The sequence below is a fragment of the Pelobates fuscus genome, chromosome 11, assembly GCF_036172605.1.
Source record: "Pelobates fuscus isolate aPelFus1 chromosome 11, aPelFus1.pri, whole genome shotgun sequence".
Lineage (NCBI taxonomy): Eukaryota > Metazoa > Chordata > Amphibia > Anura > Pelobatidae > Pelobates > Pelobates fuscus.
The window spans coordinates 48936537-48963742 of record NC_086327.1 but is presented as its reverse complement, the minus strand read 5'-3'; the positions used below and the strand labels follow the sequence as shown (position 1 = coordinate 48963742).

The 27206-nt window shown below is 41.1% G+C and overlaps 1 protein-coding gene across 3 annotated transcripts in view; it reads left to right on the top strand.

Moving 5' to 3' along the window:
• The window catches only part of LOC134577579 (brain-specific angiogenesis inhibitor 1-associated protein 2-like), a 199711-nt gene that overhangs the window by 166507 nt on the left and 5998 nt on the right, over positions 1-27206 (top strand). For all 3 annotated transcript variants that reach the window (XM_063436396.1, XM_063436397.1, XM_063436398.1), the window contains 7 exons: positions 6143-6295; positions 7197-7406; positions 9272-9509; positions 11063-11264; positions 15584-15655; positions 21464-21635; positions 21951-21991. In XM_063436396.1, coding sequence (XP_063292466.1) covers positions 6143-6295; positions 7197-7406; positions 9272-9509; positions 11063-11264; positions 15584-15655; positions 21464-21635; positions 21951-21991 — 1088 coding nt within the window. The remainder of the gene's footprint in view (positions 1-6142; positions 6296-7196; positions 7407-9271; positions 9510-11062; positions 11265-15583; positions 15656-21463; positions 21636-21950; positions 21992-27206) is intronic.

The window sequence follows — 27206 nt, the reverse complement described above, 5'->3', positions numbered from 1 at the left end:
CTGTTGTTTCTAATCCAGTAAAGGGGACCTGGCACAGGCCCTTCATGCCTCTATGGTGGGGCACCTTATAAAATAATAAACTGGGAGGATATAGTGTCCCCCTCCAGCCCGTAAAACATTTGAACAGGGGGACATTGTGTCCCCACCCGTTGGTGGCGGTGGGTGCTTTAAATAGTAAAATGGGGGGCGACCTATTGTCCCACCCACCCATTGGCTTAAAGGACCACTATACTGCCGGGTTGAAGGGAGAGGAAGGGGGTTAAACACTCACCTTTCTCCAGCACCAGGCTCCCTCGGCGCTGGGGACTCTCCTCCTCCTTCGGTCGTCATCGGCAGAATGTGCATTCAGCCAGTCCATAGGAAAGCATTCTCAATGCTTTCCTATGGACGCTGGCGTCTTCTCACTGTGAAAATCACAGTGAGAAGCGCAGAAGCGCCTCTAGCGGCTGTCGATGAGACAGCCATTAGAGGCTGGATTAACCCATATGTAAACATAGCAGTTTCTCTGAAACTGCTATGTTTACAGCAGGCAGGGTTAATCCTAGATGGACCTGGCACCCAGACCACTTCATTGAGCTGAAGTGGTCTGGGTGCCTATAGTGGTCCTTCAATCCAACCAATAAGAGTACTCTGACAGGTAAATCTTGAGACTGTTACAAGGAGGGAGCAACGAGCTCCCTCCTTGTAATAAACTAAAACAAATGAACAAAATAACGAACTGCACAGACGAAATTTCATCCAACAAGCAATTTGTACTTCGTTTCATTTGTTGTCATTTGTATTCATTCATACGTCTTTCAAACACATGGATGAATAGCCTTAAAAAAATCTGTTTGTCCGAAAGTGAATGCCCAACTCTCTTTAGTTTAACTCCAAAGCATGACGCTGAATGATGCAGAATGACAGAAAAAATATTCATAACAGAACTCTGCAAAAACTCTGGAAAAATGTAAAGCTTGTATCCAAGATCTGTACTGCAGCATGCGCAGAGTCACTCGCACAGTTTCATTCATTGAAAATAAATAAATAAAAGCTGCTTGCAGAGCTGAATGGAAGTCAGTCTCATTTTTGGGCGAGAGTTTTATTGCAAGCTACACAGCCCGCCGGCTAAGATTACAGCTCAGTCAGTGTGGCATGGAATAGATGGAATAGACAGGAACAGTAATTTGCATAGGAATTCCGAACACAAGCGCATGCATAATAAGAAGCTCATTAGAATATATTTGCATATTTCTGCCTGAGACTTCAGATTTTGCAAGTGAGAGATGGGATAAAAATACTTGAGTGTATTTACTGAGACGTATCCTATTCCAGGTATTGTAATTACTTGCCATTAGTGCATAATATCTAAGCCATGGAGTGCAGAATAAAGGTTTCATTTTATAAAATGCTGGATATATGTTAGCCTGCACCAACAAACGTTACATATAACTGCTGTGTCTTTTGTTATCTGCTCACTTGCCCCCAGTTTTATAGAAATATTTAAATATTATATGGTCGTGAAGCATACCACCTTGAATATGGGTTAGGCTTGGATTGTGGTTGAAAAAAAAAAAAAAGATCTTTCTTGTAGATAATGTGAGCTGATGAGAAAGGGCAGGATACTCTGAAAGTGGGCTTTTGAAAAGGAGTAATGAATGCTATAGTATCAAACAGCACCATAGTAACTCTTCAGCTCTGGCATTTAGTAGCACTTCATCTCTGGAAACAACATTGTGTTTGGATGTCAGTGAGAATGCAGCATGAAAAAACTAGAAGAATGGGGCTGCATTTGGTTCATAGTAAACTCATATTAAAGGCTTCTCCTTCATTAAACAGCCCAGGCCTTTGAATTTCAGTGCACTTATCTCTGTTTTGCTATACCCCTCTTTTCCAATTTTCATTAGCGTGTCAGCTGTTTGGGAGGGTGGAAGGCTGGAACAACATTTGGCTGCAGTGATTCGGAAGGCTGGGGCTTTATCTCTGCATCCCTTTTGTAAACAGAGTTGTCATGACAACCATTACTTCTGGATCATGGATGCCTACTTGAGGCCATCATGTTATAGGAGGGGTGGGGGAGGTGAACTGGAGAGAGAAGGCAAAGGGATGTTGGAGGTAAAGGGAAGGGGGAGGAGAAGTTAATAGTTCTGTTTTTTTGTTGTTTTTTTTTTACAAAGAATGTGAGTACATCTCCCCCTCTTTTGTATTGGTACCATCCTGTTTGACTTGTCTGTAGGCCAGAGACCTAAGGATAACCTTTTTAATGAAAATGCTGCTTTGCTGTGTCAAAGTTTATTACCCTTCAGGCATTATGCATCAGATGTAGAACAAAGTTTTATAGACCAATCCGCCCACTTGGCTTCACGATGCATCTGCTGACAGCCTTTGTATTTGGTCAAAGTCTGTACCACGTTGCTGAATGTCTGGGGGTATTTTGGATGGTTCTGGTAAGCTTTAAACTCTAAGTTTATCAGATTGCGTATTATAGGTTTTTCAAACTAATTTTTATTTATATGCCAAATTTAACATTGTGTGCAAAATAAAAAATACTGCAATCCCTGTACAAAACAAGTCACTACATAACATGGGTGAATGTACATTTTTGAAGCAAACATATATTTGAAATGGTCACAATATGTATTCATTTTATTATACCGTATGTACACATATACATGGGTTGGATTCCCCCCCCCCCCCCCAAAAAAAGAACAAACTACTCATTAAACGCTGAATCTGAGCCAAGAGGTGATTGTAGCTGAGTAGGATGACTTTTCCCAAATCATGCTACCGTTTACAGTTTTATTTAAAGGAAAACTCTAGAGCTTGGTTTCTATCCTCTTACAGGTGAGTTTGGTCACTGGATCTCTGTGGGGAGTGTTCAGCTTTATCCTACAGAGTGGGGAGACACTAAATGTTGGTTCTGGAATCTTTGCAGGACCTCATCCAAGAAGTCTCCCTAGTAGCCTTCAAACTGACGGCCACTAGAGGTGGTGTTAGGAGGCAGTGTAACCCGCATTTTCTCACAAAATGCAGCGTTTACACTGCTGAGCCTGCAGTCAGACTCTTTGCCCCAGAACCACTACAATAAGATGTCCCTTTAAAAATGATTATTTAGTATATCTCCCAGTAAACTCAACAGATACTATAAACAAAGGCTTGAAAAGGCTTTGATAATTCCCAAGTAGGTGACTGCCTACCTCACAAGTGTCCCTATTTAGGGGGGACAGTTCTTATTGTGGGATCAAATCCCTTTGTCCCTCGTTTCTAGGAGCTCAATATTGTTGGTATGTCTAAATGTGCACTTGAACACCACAGCCATAATAATCACAGTAATGTATTTTTTGAACTATAATACATGTGTAGAAATTAGTCTGTAACTATAACACAATGTTCTTGAACTAAACTGCACTTTATTTGCATATCTTTTTTTAGTAAGTCACCTAAAAAAATCTTAGATCAATCCGCCCCTGGCCACTCTACTAAAATTAGAGTGCCTCTCTTTGGCCATTTAAAATGTTGGAAGGTATGTGACTGGCTGAGTTGAATATTTGCAATCGCTGCTCTGTCACTGCATTATAAATGGAAAACATTGAAAGCAGAGGTCCAGCACCCAGAACTACCACCGCACTCAGTAGGCCCATCGGTTGGCCCATACACATAAGGTCACCTGATGCGTATTGCTGAACAGGGCCCAGTTAGGTGTTGTGGCTCTTTATCAGTGTGACTGGATTCCTGTAGCATCGTATGCTGGATTGGATTCTGGGAGTAAAAGAAAAGCTGCATGGGAGGGAGAGAGAAGAAGCTCATGTAGCAGGGGGTAAAGGAGGGTAAGCAGGGAGAGAGCTGTTTAACTACCTCCACACTCAGCCTGCAGCAGGACCCACGGGACCTACATGTAAAAGTATTCCAAGCTGAAACACACTAAATTCCATAATGGAAAAACGCTGCGTCATTTCCGGTATGACGCGTGAGTTCCAAAATGGAGCTGCCGATTAACACACCAGGAAGTCATTTTCACTCACAGACTTCCCCCCAAAAACTGAACTTCATGAGGATCATACCACACTTCTGAAGAAGCCTTGAAGAGGCAAAACGCGTAAAGTGGGACTCCTTAAGCTATTTTATATTGTTTTTATTGTTTTTTGTATGGTAAATAAATAGTTTATTTTATATTTTTACTTTTATTTTTCCATCTACTACTTTCTGGCATCATCCTATTCCTAGGTGGGGATTATACCACCAACCCTGTATATACCAGAGCAAGTTTTGCTCTGGTAAATGTAAGTACATTACTTTATTTTTTACTCCATACTCACTAATACTTACTTCACCATTGGAGCATCCTTTTTTGTATTTACTCCTATATATGTTCTGCAAACTGCACTTCATTTGAGTCATCTGGGACGCCCATACCACCACATATCCTCAGACGGGGATTGTTCCGTCCATTCACTAAAACAGCTGAGCTCTGAGATAGCGCAATCAAATGTGAGTGAAATCACATAAAATCACACATCACTCATTCATTGTACATACACTGCACTAGTATTGTTTCTTCTGTTCTTTTTGAGGTCAAATGTGTATACAACCTTTAGAGACCTGTGTACGTATCAAGTTTTGTACATAATCTTTGGGCACGGTTTCTTTCTCTTTTTTTCTAAGTTTCATTACTCACAAGTTCTGGGAATCCTTGTATTAGTTACTGCAGCCCAGTTTCACCCTGTGGCATACTGTATTGAGCGCTTATTATCGTTCCTTTTACGTAAAAGGATTCTTAACAGGAGATTGGCTAAAAATGTAAACATTATTACATGTGTCTGTATATATTTGTGTATATGTGTCAGTGTGTGTATCTGTGTGTCAGTGTGACTATATGTGTATTGCAGTGTGTTTATATGTGTGTATCTGTATATTAGTGTGCATGTCTGAGTGCGTGTGTATGCAATCAGTGTGTATTTGTGTGCGTGTGTATGTCAGTGTGTGTTTGTGTGAGTGTGTTGTAATGTGTATATGTATAAATATGTATTTGTATATGTGCATACATCCCAACAATCAAATGCCAACACTACATGCAAACACATCCTTGCAATAAAAGGCAAACATTACATACAAACACAACCCTGCAGTGAAACGCCAAAATTATATATAAACACACTCCTTCATTCAAACACCAATAGTACACACAAATGTACACTACATGCAAACACACCAATGCATTTAAACACAAACATTACAGACCCATGTATTAAAATGCCAAACTTATATGCAAACATCCCTTTATTCAAAAACCAACACTACACACAAAAGTACACCTACATTTAAAAGCTTACATTGCATACAGACACAAACAAAACTTAGAAGTACACCACTGCATTCTAATGGCAACAATACATCAAATACATCCCTACATGCACACACACATAACTCCATACAAAACATAATTACATTCAAACACACAAACACTGCTCACAAATATATCCCTGCAAGGATTGACAAATAGTTTGATCCCCAGCTTGCATAGCTTTGTGGGAGTTGTATGACATTGTTGTAGGGAGTTGAGAGATGGGAATCAACATTTTGGCCACCCTTGCACTAGAGAAGAGCCCTACAAAAATGTATTGCACCAGGGCCCTCACTACATTAGTTCTGCCACTGGCTCTCAGTGTGTTCAACAGTCTTTAATTAATGCCAGAGAGGGTGGTCTTCGTGTGGGCCACTCATAGCGTCCTTATTAAGCCCGTAGGCCTGTAAAATGAAGGCTTTATTTATGGTTGTTGGACTGATACATGCATTAAGTGGGCATCATGCCCATTGGTAGAGTGGTGAAGTAGACTGTTTTGCTGGATCTTCTGCTGTTGGTGTGCAATTTGGGGCCTGAGATATCTAGACTTAGACTTCCAGACTGTGCACACTACTTCAATACAATATACCAAATTGTACCAGTATTAGTCAAGCTCAAGCAGGATTTTTACATTTTTCAACTAACTTATTGCAATAAATTTCTGGTAGAATATTCAGTTAATGTATTTTTAAATGCTACAATTTTATGGATAATGTTTTTTCTCAGAGCACTCTTTCTACTTTTGTGCAATTTTCTTGGAAATTATTTGTAAGTTACTAATTTTCTATATTTCCTCTCTTTTTTTCTGTACAATTTATACAGTATGTTGAAATTATGAGCACCAAACAATGCGAGCTGGAACAGTTTGTGGCAGAGGGGTACAAAGCAGCGCTGACGGAGGAACGACGACGCTACTCCTTTCTCGTTGACCGTCAGTGTGCTGTGTCCAAACACTTCAGTGCCTATCACAGCAAGGTATCCATATACCACAGCCAACAGATACATCTGAGGCAGTACACTTTATATGGGGTGCACAAAATGCCTAAAAACAACACTTTTATTCACCACCAGTTTGTCTCAAATGTTGTGAAAAATAAAAACAAATTGCTCATGTTGGTTCTTCAATAATGAATCACAAAAAAAGAAACAAACAACTTAATTTAACACATTTCATGCAACTCTTAGCATATACTCATAATGGGACAGATTCAATGTAACCATTTAAAACCCCCTGCAGTCTGTTTTTAACTTTACCGGATAATATTTTCTAGACTGATTTTCAGCCCCCAACAGTTGTTGGGACTACAAATGCATGCTAACGTTTTGAATGGATGAATTAATTTACATTTGGATTTCTAAAATCGAAATGATTATTGTAAATTTCAAACTCTGATTACGTATGTTATGATTATAGAACAGAAACATAGAAACATAGAATGTGACGGCAGATAAGAACCATTCGGCCCATCTAGTTTGCCCTATTTTCTAAATACTTTAGTTAGTCTCTGGCCATATCTTATATCTAGGATAGCCTTATGCCTATCCCACACATGCTTAAACTCCTTTACTGTGTTAACCTCTACCACTTCAGCTGGAAGGCTATTCCATGCATCCACTACCCTCTCAGTAAAGTAATACTTCCTGATATTATTTTTAAACCTCTGTTCCTCTAATTTAAGACTATGTCCTCTTGTTGTGGTAGTTTTTCTTCTTTTAAATATACTCTCCTTCTTTACTGTGTTGATTCCCCTTATATATTTAAGTCTTTCTATCATATCCCCTCCTCCCCCGTCTCGTCTTTCCTTCAAGTTATACATGTTAAGATCCTTTAACCTTTCTTACTTACCTGTTTTGCAATTTCAATTAAAATTCATAGGTAAAAGAACTGCTTTGTGCCAAACTTCCTTCGTGGCAACAATCATGTACACAGCCCACTAAACTTCCTGAACGAGCTCTAGTGCTGGTGAAACAAACTGCCAACAACTCCACAGAGCCTGTCATCTCAGACCCAGTGCCAAGTTCTAAACCACTAGATGTCCCACCAGAACTGGCACCTCTCCTTGGAGGCGGTCTTTCCATGAATCATGTAAGTGTGTTGTACCAACAATCAATGACACACATCATTGCTCTCATATTTAAACGCCAACTTTAAAATAAAATAACTTTATTCATCCTACTTGTATACTCCAATAATAAAAAGAATCCAGCCAACAATCTTTTTATAAATTTACTTAGCATGTGCATTCTGAATAAAATCATATCGAAAGTGGTTCTATGAAGTACGATTCCGGGTGAAATGTTGTCAAAAGAAATGGTGAATGCACATGTTTATAATCATCATCAGAGACAGATTAAGATTGACTATGGCCCTAGACAGGGTACCAGATTTGTGTCCCCTCACAGACATATGGTCTGTGTTTTTGTGAGTGTTTGGTGTGTGGTGGCTGAGTGTTGTATGTATGCGGGAGAGAGTTTTGTGTGTGTCGAGGAGGCTGTATGTAGAGGAAGGCTGAGTGTGTCTGTGTGTGCTGGTTAAGTGTTGTGTGGATGCCTTTTGTGTGTGATGGAGTCTGAGTGTTGTATGTGTGTGTAGTGTCTGAGTGTGTTAGGAATAGGAAGTTTTTATTTTGCCCCCTTCCTGCTTACCTATTGGCTGGAGGGACGTGTTCTCTCTGGTGGTCCATTAAGGCTCATTCATTTAGCTTACAAGTTAAATGTAAAAAGCTATGGACAGGCTACATTTAACATAGATTACCCTTGCAAAGAAGGAGCCTTATTAAGAGAAAAGGCTGTGTTATTAAACATAGTTCAAAACATGAAAAATTAAGACATAAGCCCAATTAGTTTAACTTTTAGATTACTTTAGTATTTACAGATTACCAGTGCTGGGTGCCTTTGCCACTGTCCATGGGACCTTTTACTCCAGCAACACATGGTACTTAGATTTCTTTATAGGAAAATCTCTTTAGCATTATGTTCAGTTTATCTCCATCTACATTATGGGGTAAACTGTGTGTGAATGCCTGGCGGGACCGAGGTTCTATTTACTCTCCTCTTCAGTACAATCTGGGTGATGTCCATCCTATATGATTCCGAGACTAGGCATCAGCAGAAGACTCCAAAGGCCTAGGGCCTGGAGAAAAGTGTCTATGGTGCATAAGTGATACAATTTATGTTGAGTGCCCTTCTGGCTGACCAACATGCAGGTTGCCCCATCAGAATTGTATGTCTTTCAATCTCTAACTGTAGTCACTTCCCTTGGTGATTATCTCTAAATAACAGTACTGCGTGGAAGGACTTGGGAAAAGATAGCTTGGAGACATGGAATAGAAATTCTGAGCAATCCCACATTGCCGGTATGAAAGTGCACTGTGCACCCTGCATTTTAATTTCTATTGATGCATTGGGCAAGGCTGTTGGAGGTCTAAGAACAGTGAATAAGCACTCTGTATTCAGTTGTTTTGCTTATCTTTGTAGGAGGTTGAAGGGAATGTTGTATCTCACAAAGTGTGGTGTATATGTCTTCTGGAATACTCCTAGTGTGAGTACTACCAGAGTTTTATCTTCCAATGCAGTCAGTGAGGTTATGTGTAGACCATTCACTTTTTAGTGACTCATTTCTAATAAACTTTTCATGCATTTGACTTTTGTTGTTTCACAAGCATTTTTGAAAACCAGGTGCACTAATGCTTTTAGCTTTAGTGCTCAAATGTTTTTTTTCTCTAAGTTTAAGTTGATGTATAGTTGTGTTGTGTGAGTTAGCAATTGCATGTGTGATTTTCTCTATAGGATGTGACTGCAGCTGCATTGAAACATTTGAAACATTTTGAGCGTTTTAAGTCTATAACTTTACTGCTAGCCATTTTAAACAACATCTCATTAGCAGATAGTGACATGCTTGACATATTTTGGAAAATTAGATTTACTATTATTTTTATATTCTTTTATCAGCGTATGTCTATACAAGAAGTCCTTCCTATTCCCAATGGAGAGACCCATCGAACTAGAGCATCTCGTGATTTGGGAACCCCAGTTCATATGGACCCAGTGCCACCCACTCCAGTGTCTGCTCCACAACCAGTTCCACCGTCATCCCTGACGCCACCACCTCCAAAAGCCAATGAGATGTATTCCTGTACTTTACCAATGCCACGCAAACCAGCCTCAGAAAATAGACTGGCTACGTTAGGTAGGTGTACCTTATTTTTGAAAGCTATGAAGTTGTTTAATTTTTAAGTATATAGCAGAAACATTTCCTATCCTTTCTGTATGTGCATATTTTTGTAAAGGCTTTCAGAATCTCATTGCAGTGGCTTCCTGATCACTAGAGTCATGGTAAGTCTGCAATGAAAACATTGTTGTTCCTGCAAAAAGGCAATGTTTTCAGTTGAAGGATTAAACAGGGACATTGCAACCAGACAATTTAATTGAAATTAAGTAGTTTGAAATCTTTACGTTTACGTTTAACACTTAAGGAAATAAAATTACTATTATTATTTTCCAACACCATGTTGACAAGTATTGGACCTGTGAAAATGGACCCTATAACTTACTTTAAACTTTCAAGTTTCAGTGGTCACAATCCTTTTCGAAGAGGACTTAGCAACACCTTAACAGGGTCATCAAAAACCTCAGCACCTCCAAGAGCTTGAAATATACTTAAAGCAATTTTTAACAATTGCAAAATATAAACAGTCAAAAATTATGCAGGGAAAAAAACCCACAATAAGCTGCAAACAACCAGAGCTAATATAAGCTAAAAATAAAATATAAAGTAAATGTCTATAAAAAGTTCAAAAAGTTCTTCAATGATGAAATTCCACTCGATTGCAATATAAGTGAAGGGTTACATGATTTGTGGATAAAAACAACAGAACACAGTGCTTTCAATAAAAGCAAACTGCTTGTTAATTGAACACTAACAAAATCCTAGAAAGTTGCTAGTTCGGATGACAGCAGATGTTAGTAAATTCCTTGACCAGTAGCTGTCAGGTAGAGTGTTGGCTTATCTCTATCCCTGCTTGCAGGTAAGTTGCTAACACCAGATTCAGACTCCTGCGTGCGTTCCAAATGAGCCTGCGTGTCACAGGAGATTACAGTGATTCAGCCTAGACTGTGCTCCCACATTTTAGGGGTGCTGTCCCTCTGTCACGCTTTACTTCCCTGGTGTCCCCAGGCAGCACAGCATGAGTGTATCATTTTATGCGCTCACTCTGTGCAGCGGACACTAGGAACATGCAGTGAGCGCTTGGCAGCACTCCCTTCATGGTCCTGATACCTTGGGGTAGGCCTGACTCCGTTGGGTAGGACCCACCCATTAAAAAATATATATATATATATATATATATATATATATATATATATATATAAAGTTGCACTTTTAAAAGAAAGAAAGGGGTGGACATAGTTCACTGTAATATCAGGAAATTCATGGTCCCCCCAAAAAAATATATTATTATTTTTGGGACTATAGGTTCCTTTAAAAAATCCACGGAAGTGAGTTTCCCTTAAAATGCAGCAATAACATTCTAAAATGCCCTAAATTCTACGGATAATCAATGTAACCGCAATTGGTGTCTGTGTATATAAAGGCCATATACATAATATTTACTTTCTAGACCAGTGTAATTGCACTATATTCTGATTATAAAGAACTTTTAAATGTATATAAATGTATATGTCTCTGATAAAAGCCTAATCAAAATGACTATTATAGTTTTAAATTTTTTTTTTTGTTTTCAGTGGAAAATAAGACCCTACCTCGAATCAGTCCCTTATCTGTATTACCGCCGCGCGTGGAACGGCGCAGAGTGCAAGCAGTTTTCTCCCACACAGCTGGGGAGAGCAGTACCCTGCTCAACTTTCAAGAAGGAGACATCATTCTTTTGCTGGTACCTGAGGCCAGAGATGGTTGGCATTATGGCGAGAATGAAGCCACCAAAATGTAAGCCAGGCTAATGTATACAGTTATTCCAAGTCTAGATTCTGTTCTAAGAAATTAGTCATTTTCCATATATGTCAAAAGTGAACCTGATAATCAGTTTCCATTGTTAACCTTACCTGTTCTAATAGAATCCAGCTTTTAACAGCTTTAATGTCTTTCTAATGTTTAGTAAAGATACTAACAAGCATCCAAAGAAATACATAAGTGAGCATTGTCGTATATCAAAGTGAATTTAAATTGCAGAAAATTGAGCTGTGAGACTCCAGGGGCATGATCTTCATACCAAAACTGCTTCATTAAAGGGAAACTCCAGTGCCAGGAAAACAATCTGTTTTCCTGGCACTGCAGGTCTGCTCTCCCTCCCACCCCCCAATCCCCAGTTGCTGAAGGGGTGAAAACCCCTTCAGTAACTTACCTGAGGCAGCGACGATGTCCCACATCGCTGCTTCTTCCTCCGCGCCGCTCCTCCCTCTGATTGCGTCGGCCGGTGGGCGAGACTGATCCCGCCCACCGGCCCGGGGAGACCTAATGCTCATGCGCGGCAATGCCGCGCATGCGCATTAGAGCTCCCCATAGAAAAGCATTGAAAATGCATTGAAAATGCTTTCTTATGGGGAAATGAGCGACGGTGGAGGTCCTCACATAGCGTGAAGACGTCCAGCGACGCTCTAGCACAGGTTTTCTGTGCTATGGACAAGGAAGTGCCCTCTAGTGTCTGTCTACTAGACAGCCCCTAGAGGTGGAGTTAACCCTGCAATGTAATTATCGCAGTTTATAAAAAAACTGCAATAATTACAGTTTCAGGGTTAAGAGTAGTGGGAGTTGGCACCCAGACCACTCCAATGGGCAGAAGTGGTCTGGGTGCCTGGAGTGTCCCTTTAAGATAAATGTGTTTTTGTGCCTATAGTGTCCCTCTAAAGCCCAAGTAGCCAAACTGGAAGCTAAGCTGATGTGGAGTATTATTACTGTTCTATTTTAACCTTAAATTTGAAATTCTCACTTTTGTAACCCTGTTAATGTTTTGTCTTGAGAATATATAATTGAAAATAAAATGGAAGGGATGCATATGTGCTTGGTTCCAGAGACGGCTGCAAACGTTGTGATATCTTCTGTTACATCCTACCCATATATATTAACTTGTTTATAAGTTTGAGATGAAGCACACATTATTTGTATTATTTAGTAGCTCTGTCACTAACAAAATTGTGTGTACATTGCTGCAAGGGTATCCTCACATACTGCAGAATACTGGACACAAATTACGGATTTTTTTGTATTGATTTTCTCTGCTAAATGTGCCCTTATCCTGTCTATGTCTATGCATCAGCACCAGCTCTGCATACTTCTGCCAACCTTTTGATTGCAGATGGATTAGCTCTCTATGTTCAGCGCTGTCTTAGGAATCTTCCTTGTACAGTAACTCTTTGTTTATCAGTAAAGACATTTCTGCATGTCCAGTTCTCTGATAAACCTGCTCTAAAGCACTGCTTGTGTGAACAGGACACAATAATACACAATTCCACCTACATGATTATTCACTAGGTAAGCAATTTAAAGTGAATTCAAAGTAAATTTCAAATTTAAGGCCAAAATAGCCAAATTGAAGGCATAATTAATTCATGAAATTAGATTTCCGCTATTATGGCCTTAAATGTAAAATTCACCTTGAATTGTCACTTTAGTGAATAATCTTTGCGTGTTTAGAATACATCTAGATGAGGATTAGTGTTTTGTTGCGGTAGTGAGAAAAGAGAAAGATAGTGTGTCTGTCGCTGTGTCTGTTTACGTGTGTGTATGTCTGTTTGTGTCTGTACCTGTGTGTATGTGCTTTTTTGTATTTGTGTGTGTCTGTATATGCAATTATTAGTGTGTATGTGCATGTGTGTAAATGTGTGTCTCCATGTATAACATGTGAGCAAATATTTATTGGGGAAAGGGACACACATGGTCCTAGGGTTCTTGGGGCATTACGTCAAATGATTAGAACGTTTGTACGGAAATGTGTTGCCTGGAGAGAGGCCTGTACTATAAATTAGGATTGCAGCAAAATATTACCGTTATATTTGCAGAAAACCTGATTCTGGTTAATAATATGCACTCTTCGATTCTATGTTTTTATTAGAATTTTTAACATATAAGCACGATATTCTTGGCTCTTGTGCCGTAATTGCCAATTGTTTTTTTATTTCATAATAGTTTGTATTATTTGTAAAGAATGCCTTCATTTAATTTATACAGTACAAATTAAGTGTCTAGAGTTCACTGTATCAGGGAGACTGTAGCTAAGGCCTACATTTAAAATGGAACAATGTAAACAAGTTCTTTCAAAGGCTTACATTGATTGTATGATGCAACAGTGCCCTCTAGTGGCAAATAGTGGAAACTACGGATCCACTAAACAGTGATATTCTTACTACAAACCTGGTTTAACTCCGGTTGACAAAATATGGAGAAAATAGCCAAATTCTGACTGAAATTGCTATTCTCATATTTACTAAAACAAATTCTGGTCTGAATTCAGTCAAACTGACCAACTCTGATCCAGTCAGCTGGAAGCATTTAGTGTCTTGTTTAAAATGTAGTGCTTTTTGTAAAAGAATCCTATACAAAGTATCGGAGCCAGAATAGTTACCGAACAACTATTTTGAAATTGGGACCAAATGCTGCCTATGGAGGGGAGCAGGGAGGACTTTTGTATGCTCTTTCATTTTTATTTATAGAGCTGTCCACGGGTGGAGCTGTCCACCCGTTAAGGACTTTAAGCCCCACCCAATGACCTCACTGTTCTACGCCCCACTAATATATTATGCACCATCCCCATGGGAAGGGACCTTTCTTATAGACTGGAATAGCAATGCCTGCCTACTTGATCGTTTTCAATTACAGTGAGCAGCTGTGAGTTCAATGTTTAGCACACATGCCCCATCAATGGTATGGCAGATGGAGATATGAGGGAGGTTTTACATCTACCTTTTTCCAAAATGAGTGCTTTTTTATAATTTGTTTTTACTATTCACAGAATTATTCAGTAAAACACGAATGGTTTCAAACCGAATGGGGCAAAACTATATGGCTCCATACGGGGCCATTCGCACTGCAAAATCCGAATTTTCTTGATGGAATTCATCAAAGTCTGAATTATTTAATTCAGGCCCAAATAGCAGGCCAGGTGCAAAATAATTAAACCTCATGATGCTGAGAGGTTTTAACTATTTACCTGCAGTATGCTAGCACTGTCAGCAGGCAAATATTTCTTCAACTCACTTGCAAATGGAAAGTGAATGATAATTTGCGAACAAGCATCCAGCTGTATGCATTCGTTTTATCACCGACCACCATGTGGTTGTTGATAAATCTGTGATTCCGTTGCTGTAGATAAATCACTGATTTTCCAAACTTACCCAAACCAATGTTATAGAAACGGTTGTACCGACCAAATCCTGACCACATTTGGCTGTAGTAAATCTGAGAATTGCCAATGCCATCGGAATTCGCACATTTTCACCAGATTTTGTCCATTTAGACAAAAAACGGTGTTAAGTGAATAACCCTGTTAATGTGGTGACTGACTCAAACTCTCAATGATTTTATTTCGCCAATCGTTTGGATTTTTAAAATCGGGGCCCTGATTTTAAGCATATTTTGGTCCATCTCAAATCCAGGCCAAGTTCAGGCTCTTTGGAGCATGGTTTCCAAAATTGTTATACAGTGTGAGCAAAGTCTGAATTTTGTAGTCCAAATGGCCGGGTACAGAACTGAATGGTTTTACCCCCTTTGGTACGGAGCCTTTCGGACTTTAGTAAAAAGATCCCTGATGTTTCCTGTAGAGTTACATTCCCCTGCAAATACTCACAATATTTTCAGTTTTTACCTGCTTGACTTTAGGTGTATAATACTTTGTATAAAACCATGAAGTGTGTTCACTTTAGTCCAAATCGTGAAACATATTTGTTTAGATTGGATTATTATTGCTGAATAGAAAACAAACTTGTATGCATGTCTCCAAATGCAAGTCTGACTGCTGTACTTGAATTTTCACAACCTGTTTGTTTAGGTTCACGATGGCTGAAAACCAGATTAACCTCAAGGATATTATTGCACTAAAAAAAGTGCAGAGGTGGACACAAAATTGATAAAAGGGTTGAAGCATTTTCGTTATGAAGAAAGGTTATGATATTTAAAATATTTATTTACTGTTGACTCCAACAAAATGTCATTTATAATAAGATAAATCACTGATGATGAGTGGGTATGATCACCAGAATTTAAGATTTCATAAATCATTGATGTATGTAATTAAGATATGTTTATTTCAATAGGAAAGGATGGTTTCCATTTTCTTATACTCGTCCACTGCCACCAGCAGAATCTTCGGACAAACTTAACTCCAAGTAAGCTATATAGATGCTATATTGTTTGACTAACCCTTCATGACATTGTGCTATCATATCTAATATTTACATACATTTTAGTTAGTGACTGCATTTCTAACAATACTTTGCAAGTTACACTGATTACATACACTGATCAAACACAACATTAAAACCACTGACAGGTAAATTAAATAACATTGATTATATCATTACAGAGGCACAAGTGGTTGGATATATTAGGCAGAAAGTGAACAGTCAGTTCTTGAATTTCATGTGTTGGAATCAGGAAAAATGGGCAAGTTAATAGATCTTTGACATTGATCAAGACATTGATAAGGGCCAAATAGTGATGGCTAGACGACCGGGTCATAGCTCAGCCACTGCTCTGCCTCCATGATTGAGATTATCAAAACTGATGATCTTAACCAATCCCATGCTTTGCCTTAGGAAAGCATTGGGAGGCTAATGAGCACGCATGGCAACACACTGCTCTGCACCAATCAGCATCTGCTCATAGAGATGCATTGAATTAATTCATGCACACCAAGGACACAAGCTCCTGGAGGAGGGGAAAGTCATTGTAAGGACTAGAGCTCCCAGGACTGAGTGTCGTCCAGTGCCTGAGAGTGGATAGAGCGAATTCCCCCATTCAGCTCCAGGACCGAGTGGTTCCTGGACCCCAGTCAAGTCACGGCGACTGGGGGCAGAAGTGCTGATGTTTGTCCCCTGCCCCAGCCGGGGTACAGGGAGCTCCATTACAATGGTGGCAGCGGTGGGATGGCTTCCTAGCTGTGGGAAAACCAGCACTACGTCAGAGGAAGGATTGGCGAGGAACTCGGGAGAATGGGGCAAGCTGGCCCCTGGGCAGCGCTCACATCCAAGGAGGAGAGTGATCTGGGATGGAGGGATGAAGCCCGGAAAGAACTCTGGTACGATGCCCTGGAGGAAGCTCAGTTTCAGTGGAAGGAGAGCCTTCCTGGTATAGCGCACCATTTGCAGGAACAAGTGGCCTGGTGGATGACGCTTCTGGGGGAACAACCCGTGACAGAGCGGGTAAGGCACCTTGAGTCCCTAGTAGAGAGGGAACTGATCCTGAATGACTCATACCGGGCGCTATGGTGGTGCACAGTCCAGAGAGATACTTGGATGGTGGAGGACGTTCATCCAGAGGGGGAGACTACAGGGGCCCTGGCCTGTTGTGGAAGGCGACTACTTCGGCAGTCCTGCAAAGTCATGGTTCTGGGCTATCTATTATTACCGGGAAGCAATGCTACAGGGCCCAGGAGCTATTGGGCTGGGATCACACCTCATCCGTCATGTTGCCATGGAGCGAGAACTGGAAAAAGACTATGTAGAAATGCAAGACTCGGTTCAGCAACAGGACATTGACCCAGAGCAGGAAAGCTGGGTGGCTGACCCAGACCTGCCACACTCCAGGTGTTGAGACCTGGCTGCTGTACCCCATGTTTCACTACCAGCTCCAGAAACAGGGGACCTCATAGACTGGTTCTGGGAAGACATCCAGTTGGCAGGTGCAGATGGGACCGAGGTCTCTGAACCGGCTCTACAGGGATGCTAGGCAGCCTGCCCAGATTCCAACCACAGCTAGAGATACCGGGAGTGGGAACAGTCGGTCCTCCTCCCCAGCTGCAGCAGGAGATACTGAGAGAGGAGACAGCTGGTCCCTCTACTCAACCATAGTGGGAGAGCATGGGAGTGGGGACAACCGGTCCCATTCCCCAACAGCGGTGCCTGTCACGGTTCCTCTCGCCAGCAACAAATTCCCAATCTGGTTCCGTGTGTAGTGGAGGGGACTTCGGTCTCCACTGACACCCTCCCAGCAGAAGAACTGGCATCAGGGCAGAGTGCAGCTGGCCTCTGCCCTACCTGTCCATTGGTTTCAGGGCCTGATGACAACCAGGCAAACCCAGCTCAAACGCTGGCTATGGGGCAGAGGGCCCCTGGCCTCTGCCCACCAAGCACGGATGGCTTCTGCCCACCAAGCACGGAAGCGTTCCACCGTTAGTGAGGTCCAGGGAGAGGAGATTGTCGGTCCCCCTTCCCAGTGGCAGTATGGTTTAAAGGGAGAAGGGACAACAGGTCCCTCTCCCCAGCGGCAGGAGTTACCCTCTAAAGTGGAGAATTGCGCCCTCTGTCCCCAACGTTAACTTGGGGGGGAGTGCAGCCAGGTTATTTCCAAGCAGGACCCGGGATGTACAAAGGAGAGCTTGTGGCAGGAGGCCTTCTGGACAACTACATCTTTTGGGAAAGGTCACCAGTCTAACACAGACCCAGACTGATTGGAGGTCTGGGGTCTGGATAGTCTCCCGAGGAGGGGGAAGATATGTGACAAACTCCCCATCCCACGTGAGTTTGCCACAAGCTCCTAGAGGAGCTTGCTTGCTAACCTCCTGCCCACAGACTATGGACCCTAGCAGGGAAACCTGTAAAAGACTGTTTAAATGGCTAACACCTTGGAACAGTTCTCACCTCAGTGTTCTAATTGTTCGTCTGGGTGGTCGCAATTCGTATTAACGACCACGAGGTGGCGGCCATCTTGTTCGCATGAACGCAGGCAGCGGTGTTTGGTCGTCGAGTTCATGGAACTAAAATCAGACACTGAAACTCCCGAACACCGCTGGATTTCCATTATTGCCTGCGTTCGGTTCTATAGATCCTAGAAGAACACTGTTCAGTAGAATCATCCGTCTGGATTAGGGGAACACGCTCTATGGTTCAAAAAGAGACTACGTTCAGTATTTTATTTGTTTTTTTGTTACCAAAGTTGACTGACCGCTAGCCCTGATTTCATGGAACTATTTTGGGCATAGGTCGGTCAAATAATTGACTTCGATGGAAAAGTCGAACCCCCGAACCGATCTGAGTGATTTTTGGATATGTTGGTCACCCAGATCGGGGCTATCAGGAGCTTTAACTTGTGGGGTTTTCATGGGTTTTGAAGGTACTTTTATGGGTGTTTGTAAATTGTATGTTTTTCTGTACCTGGAGATAATTGAGTTTGTACAGTTCCTGACTCAATTATCTCCTAGGCACAGGGGAAGGATTATCCTGTTTTGTGTGGGATTGTCATGGGCATGTTTAACTGTGTCCATAAATGTATGAAAGCAGGCCATCTGGCCAGATTAAAGCTTTCCAGCTTGTACTCCTGGAACTATGTGTTGTCTGGTTGTTGGGAGGGAAAAGGGCTAATCACTACTCCAGCTTGTTCCAGTGTGGAGGATTCAACGGGGAAAGTCCTTGTAAGGACTAGAGCTCCCAGGACTGAGTGTCGTCCAGTGCCTGCAAGTGAATAGAGCGAGTTCCCCCATTCGGCTCCAGGACGGAGTGATTCCAGGACCCCAGTTAAGTCACGGCGATTGGGGATAGGAGTTTGTCACCTGTTCCGGCTAGGAAGCGGTTCTTGGCAGAGGTACCCAGCCGGGGTACAGGGAGCTCCGTTACAACACTGACCCAGGAAGCACCTATAGTGACTGCCACTACAGGTTTTACTAGGGCAATGTTTACATGAAAAAGCCTTTAACCCCTTAAGGACACATGACACGTGTGACATGTCATGATTCCCTTTTATTCCAGAAGTTTGGTCCTTAAGGGGTTAAGGACATGATATACAAACCTGAACATCTACATGAAGCTATAGTGGTTCTGGTGACTAAGTTGTCATTTTAAAGGATCTGCTGCTAATGTCTTGGTGCCAGATACCACAGGACACATTCAGAGGTCTTGTGGAATCCATACCTTTATGCATCAGAACTGTTTTGGCAACCCAAGTGAGACCTACACAATATACGGCAGGTGGTTTTAATGATGTGGCTCATCAGTGTAAATGCTTCTTTTACAAACTGTCCAAGAAATAAACTTTTTAAAGTTGAACAATATATATGTTTTCCCATTTATTTGAACTCATTCCTGACACATGACTTGCTAAAAATTTCAGCGTCTTATAATGAGTAAAGTAGCAAAGATAAGCTGTTAATTTTACCAATTTAAAGCACATTTAATGCCTAAAAACTAAAACGACATGGATTTCTTTATGCAGTTAGACTCCCCATATTAATTAGCATTTGTATGAAATGGAAATATGTCCTGACACAACCTGGCATTTGATGCAAATAACAAAAATGTATTGATTCTGTGTATCTCATGTCACTTTAAACAATTTTTAATATACCGTATATACTCGAGTATAAGCTGAGGCCCCTAATTTTACCCCAAAAAACTGGGAAAACTTATTGACTCGAGTATAAGACTAGGTTGGGAAATGCAGTAGCTACTGGTAAATTTCTAAATAAAATTAGATCCTAAAAAAATTATATTCGTTGAATATTTATTTACAGTGTGTGTATATAATGAATGCAGTGTGTGTGTATGAATGCAGTGTGTGTATGAGTGCAGTGTATGTATATGAGTGCAGTGTGTGTATATGAGTGCAGTGTGTGTGTATGAGTGCAGTGTGTGTGTGTATGAGTGCAGTGTGTGTGTGTATGAGTGCAGTGTGTATGAGTGCAGTGTGTGTGTATGAGTGCAGCGTGTGTGTATGAATGCAGTGTGTGTGTATGAGTGCAGTGTGTGTATGAGTGCAGTGTGTGTATGAGTGCAGTGTGTGTGTATGAGTGCAGTGTGTGTGTATGAGTGCAGTGTGTGTGTATGAGTGCAGTGTGTATGAGTGCAGTGTGTATGAGTGCAGTGTGTATGAGTGCAGTGTGTGTGTATGAGTGGTGTGTGTGTGTGTATGAATGCAGTGTGTGTGTGTGAGTGCAGTGTGTGTGTATGAGTGCAGTGTGTGTATGAGTGCAGTGTGTATGAGTGCAGTGTGTGTATGAGTGCAGTGTGTGTATGAGTGCAGTGTGTATGAGTGCAGTGTGTGTATGAGTGCAGTGTGTGTATGAGTGCAGTGTGTGTGTATGAGTACAGTGTGTGTGTGTGTATGAGTGCAGTGTGTGTGTGTGTGTTGCAGAGCCTTGGTGGGGGGTGGGCATTTTTAATATTATTTTTTTAATTATTGATTATTTTTATTATTTTTTAAGTATTATTATTTTATTATTATTATTTATATTTTTATTCCCCCCCCCCTCCCTGCTTGCTAGCTGGCCAGGGAGGGGGGCTCTCACTCCCTGGTGGTCCAGTGGCATTGGCAGTTCAGTGGAGGGGGGCTGGCAGAGAGCGTTTACTTACCTCTCCTGCAGCTCCTGTCAGCTCCCTTCTCCTCCGCGCCGGTCCGGTCAGCTCCCTCTGCAAGTCCCAGTGTAAGTCTCGTGGCCGCGCTCTGACCCCGCGGCTCTCGCGAGACTTACACTGTGAGCTGACAGGGGTGCTGACCGGACCGGCGCGGAGGAGAAGGGAGCTGACAGGAGCTGCAGGAGAGGTAAGTAAACGCTTCCTGCCAGCCCCCCTCCTACACAGCCCCCTGTCTGTATTATGGCAATGTAAATTGCCATAATACAGACAATTGACTCGAGTATAAGTCGAGTTGGGGTTTTTCAGCACAAAAAATGTGCTGAAAAACTCGACTTATACTCGAGTATATACGGTAATAGTGTTTAAAAATAGACAGTCTCTGTAGTTTGCCCTGCTTCTGTGAAAGGACTGAAGCAAAAAAAACTATAGAGACTTATTGTCGGCTTTCAAACAATGTCTGAGCCAAGGGACTTGTATATGGCTGAAGGATCCTGTCATATACTAAAGTTAGGGGAGAGTTTCTCTCATTTTCTTTTACATACACTTCATTAAAACAAAATCCACTCCCTGAGGTCTTTAATATTATTATTTCTGTTCTGTTTCTTCTTGGTGATTTTTTTTGCCGTACAGTTTTCCACTTAGTAAGCTAAACAGCAGCAGCACTGGAAACCTGGACAAGGTGGGAATGTTACCTTCAGATTCTGAAAACAGAAGAATAGAAGCAACAAGATACAATCCTTCGCCTCGTACGAGCACTTTCCGACAGCGACCATACAGCATGATTAACCCCGACTTGGTTCAAGTAAGGTGAACTGTAAATAAAGCATCTGAGCACAGCTTTAATCTGAAACTTTATAATGGTATAATTAATCATTCTCATTCCCCAACCATACTAATCAATATGAGGCACTTTGTTCTTGTTCACATGATTACGTAACGTTTTTACTTATACTGTGTCCCGATCATATTGCTTTTGGTTACTTTGTTAAGGTAGTTGGATATTTTCTATATATGCTACATTAGATCACAGTATTGTTTGTCCATGAAAATCTTGTTTTAGTAATTCTAGATTTAATAACAAATATCAGAAAAACTAATTGTCTGGATTTTTTTTCAGCTAGCAAATCAATTTGGAAGTCCATCTTCATCCCCCTCCAGGTGAGTTATAAAACAGAACAAGTTGCAGCTACGCAATCTTTTCTTAAAAGTGCTAATGTCTAACACAAGATGCAGTACAGTGAATACTTGCAAACAGGGCCGTCTTTAAAATTGATTGGACCCTGGGCAAAGCATTTGCTTGGGCCCCCTGGTACCTTCTCCCCAGGTGTGCAATCACGTCCTCCATCCCAACGCAGTGGCAGACCTAGTAGAGAGGTGCAAGAATTATTTTGAGCCTCCCAATCGCACGGGTGATTAAAAGGTAGTTCCCCATCTGTCGTGCAACTCAAGGATTGCATTGACAGCTGGGGCTCTACCATTTACCCATGTTTGAAGGTTTGTATTTAGCACTAAGCTGTTTTTATGTGTTTGAATGTAAACAGGTTTTTTTATGGAATATGCTTGTATGTGGTGTTGGCGTACTTGCATGCATGTATTTATGTGTAGTGTTGGTTTTTGAATGCAGGGGTGTGTTTACATATAATTTTGGTGTGTAACACAGACGTATGTTTGTACGTAGTGTTGGAGTTTGAATGCAGGGGTGTATTTGTATGTAGTGTTAGTGTGTGAATGCTGAGATGTATGCACATATACACACGCATAGATATATATACACACACACACACACTGAAACACATGCAGACACACAGATATACACACTGGCACACATGTAGATATACAGACACATATACACACATGCAGATACAGACACACACAGATACACCGAAACACACAGAGACAGCATACAGATACACACTGATACACATACAGACACACATATATACAGACACATATAGACAGACAAACTGACACATACATACATACTGACATATGGACACCGACACAGACATTCTGACAGACACATACTGAGACATACTGACATACATTCACAGACACACACACACAGACCTACTGACAGACACACAGACATACTGGCGCACACACAGACACATACTGACACACACACAGACAGACATAGTGGCACACACACACAGACATACTGATACCCAGGCAGACATACTGGCACACTGACACACATACATACTGGCACACACACAGACAGACCTACTGACAGGCACACAGACAAACTGACACACACACATACCTACTGACACACATACACAGACCTAGTGACACACACACACACACACACAGACCTACTGACAGACACAAACACAGACCTAGTGACAGACAGACAGACACTCACAGACTGACACACACACACAGACTGACACACACACAGACTGACTGACACACACACATAAACAGACCTATTGACAGACACAATCACAGACCTAGTGACACACACACACACACATACCTACTGACAGACACAAACACAGACCTAATGACAGACAGACACACACACACAGACTGACACACACCCAGACAGACTGACTGACACACACACACACACACACACAAACAGACCTATTGACAGACACAATCACAGACCTAGTGACAGACAGACTGACACACACAGACACACACACACAGACTGACACACACACACCTACTGACAGACATAAACACACACATACTGACATACACATGGGCAAACTGTAAAGCCCCCCTCCAGTTTCCTACCTTCCCTGGGGTTCAGTGTTCTGCCTTGGGTGGTTGGGAGTTGGGGACTGGCTCTCTTTGCTCAGTCCCCCTCCTCGCTACCTCCTGGCTCAGCCTCCCTCCCGCGCGGCTCATCATCTCTGAGGGAGGAAGTGACTTGTGGACGTCACTTCCTCCCAGGCTGCTGTAAAGCAGGAGGCCCGGTCGTGCTGTTAAAGGGCCACAGCATCTGACCGGGCCCCTGCTGAAAAGTGCTCACCGGGTGGCCCTAAGTGTATTGGCCACCCGGTGAGCCCCCTTAGAGTATGGGCCCCGGTGCAGCCGCAATACAAGCACCGTGGGCCCATGGGTGGGGAAGGAAATTTTTCTTATGCAGGCTATGGGCGTCGGGGCCACGGGGCAGCTGTTTTGGGACCCCCAGGAGTAACTGGGCCCGGGGCAGCTGCCCCGTTTGCCCCGCGTTAAAGACGGCCCTGCTTGCAAATATTATTGTAAAGAAAAATAACACAATTTACCTTAAAGGAACACTATAGTCACCTAAATTACTTTAGCTAAATAAAGCAGTTTTAGTGTATAGATCATTCCCCTGCAATTTCACTGCTCAATTCACTGTCATTTAGGAGTTAAATAACTTTGCTTCTGTTTATGCAGCCCTAGCCACACCTCCCCTGGCTATTATTGACAGAGCCTGCATGAAAAAAACAAACTGCTTTCACTTTCAAACAGATGTAATTTACCTTAAATAATTGTATCTCAATCTCTAAATTGAACTTTAATCACATACAGGAGGCTCTTGCAGGGTCTAGCAAGCTATTAACATAGCAGGGGATAAGAAAATATTAATTAAACAGAACTTGCAATAAAGAAAGCCTAAATAGGGCTCTCTTTACAGGAAGTGTTTATGGAAGGCTGTGCAAGTCACATGCAGGGAGGTGGGACTAGGGTTCATAAACAAAGGGGTTTAACTCCTAAATGGCAGAGGATTGAGCAGTGAGGATGCAGGGGCATGTTCTATACACCAAAACTGCTTCATTAAGCTAAAGTTGTCCAGGTGACTATAGTGTCCCTTTAACTATATATGTCACACAACTATGCGCTGTCCCAGCCATAGCTTTATATTTAAGAAAAATATTAACTAAACAGTAAAATGATCTGCCATTTTGCTAACCCCATGCCATTTTGTCTTCCTCATTACCACAAATACAATTTCTTTTTTCCATCCACATTTCAACTCAATTTTCACAGGAATTTTCTACATTGATCCAAAAAAAACTACACTGTTTTCCCACTCTCATATCCCTACCCTAACTCCCACTGCCACATTCCCTCCCTTACTCCAATCGCCACATTCCCTCCCTCACTCCCATGACTACATTAGCCCCCTCACTTCCGCTGCCACATTCCCTCCCTTACTCCCGCTGCCACATTCCCGTCCTCTCACCCCCCAAAAAAATCCCATCCCTCCTTCCAAACACCAATTGCATGTCTCTTAGCTGCCTTCTTAATACCACTCATTTCTCACTATCTCTTCTGTCTCACAAAGAGCAGAGCCTTTAAATGGACTTTGCCGAAATATAATCTCCTATCCCACTGTCCACGAACCAATGCTTCATTACACAGCAGATATTAACATGTCTCTATTTAAGCATCTTTATAAAAGTGGATAAATATGTGATACCTATCCAGCTCAAATATATTGAAATCTATTATGTTCATTTACTTATATTAAAGGCAGTATTAATATGTAGTCTCTCTGTTTTGTTCTTTAAAGAAAAAAATCTTCTTGAACCACATATAACACTGTCGCGAACACCACCATACACCAAATGTGCACAACTGGCTTTTGTGGGATGAAAGGGTTAAAAATCGCAATTTGTCTACATCAGACCCAAAATAATGATTTACAAATCCCTCTTAACACCACACACTCTTAACTCTGGAATAAAATCTTCCACCACCAAAACATGGGGTGTCTCAGGTTACCCCACTATGCCTCAATGTATGCTTTCCAAATGATTCAATACTATTAGAAAACTTTCCAACTGATTTTTTTCTACAAAAATTCCAATAGACTTTAATGATGACTTCTGTAGAAAAACCTTTTTTTCTAACAGTATTGACTTATTTAGAAAGCTTATTAAATTAAGGCCCAAATCAGAATTAAAGAAACACACAATACACAATTTAGCAAAATATCTATGCATTAAAAAAACTATATTAAATAGATATCTTCAAGTAATGTGATTATGTACCAGCAAAGGCAGAACTTAATAAAGGAACATTTAATATGAACAAAATTAGTTCACTGAATAGTTCTGGGCATGCATAAAAAACAGATAATGAACAAATTAGTTGCACCAAAAAGAATGGAAAAAATAAAAAGAAGAAAATTAACTGAAAATCCTAGTTATTTACTTTGCTAGTATAGTAGTTGTATCTTTTATTTCTGGGATTTTCTGTAAGAAAAATGGCAACTTACTCAAAATTAGATTTTGTCTCCCAGTAAGCACGCCTGTAGTTTGCATGCCATAGATTGTATACGATACGTGTCCATCTCAACTTTCCATGCTGGCCCAAAATAAGGTAGGGATGGAGGGTAGGCGTGATTGTAGGAATTCTAGGTTGATGTCATCTCCCATCTCACCGAATTAAATACAAGCTTATATAAGTAATTTAGGAAAAAGGTCTCAATCTCTTGCTGTATGCCTAGTATAAATGTTTTTTGAATTTTTTTTATTAGTGGGATTGTCACAATTTATCCATTCTAAAGATACCTTACAAGACCAGTCTGTGAGTTAGGATAACTGACTTTCCCAATTCCCCCAAATGGCTTATGATACACTTAATGCAAAATGCTGAGGGTGTTCCCCACAAAATATGTCCAAATATGTTTGGACTTATCTTGTAGGGAATTCCTTCAGCATTCTGAACATCTGAACCAGAAGGCACAATTATCTCTGGATTATTACTGTTTAAAAAAAATAAATAAAAAAATGTATGACTTTTAGCAGAAAAAATGTTTTCTGACTCCTATTTGCCGATTAGCATATCAAAATGTCTGTGTTTGTAGCAGGGCACCAAAATGTGTATAGCCTACTGGTTGCAACATTTTTCACCTGACCAGAGGGATGTAGGAAGGAACCCAATCCTTTTTTGTGATTTCACAAATGGCACATTCCTTTAGCTGCCAAATGAATCTACCCAGTGATATAATTGGTGATACCACCCGTATTAAGTAACCATTTCTTGCATTGATTATACACATCACAGTGTTTCTACAGTGCAACAATGAATCATGCTCACTGGACAGGACTTATACTATCTTAGATCATTCAATGGTATATGTCAGAGCTGATTATTGCTCTTTGACGTGTGAGTTCAACATTACACATATCATGCGAAATCGAATATTAAAATGAGATAAGGAATAAATCCCTGAAAACAGAGATAAATTCAGTGTGTCCAGGTCGTATCTCTGTAGGGGATAACCCTTGTAATGCAATACAAAAACGAAACTGGAGTGTAAACCAAGGACAGGTGTCCAGGGAACACTAGTGAGATACTGATCTGAGTTGTTAGTCACTTAAAATAAAAAATCATTTAATTGGTATACAAAACCATGAACTTAAAGTAAATGAAAAAAGAAAAA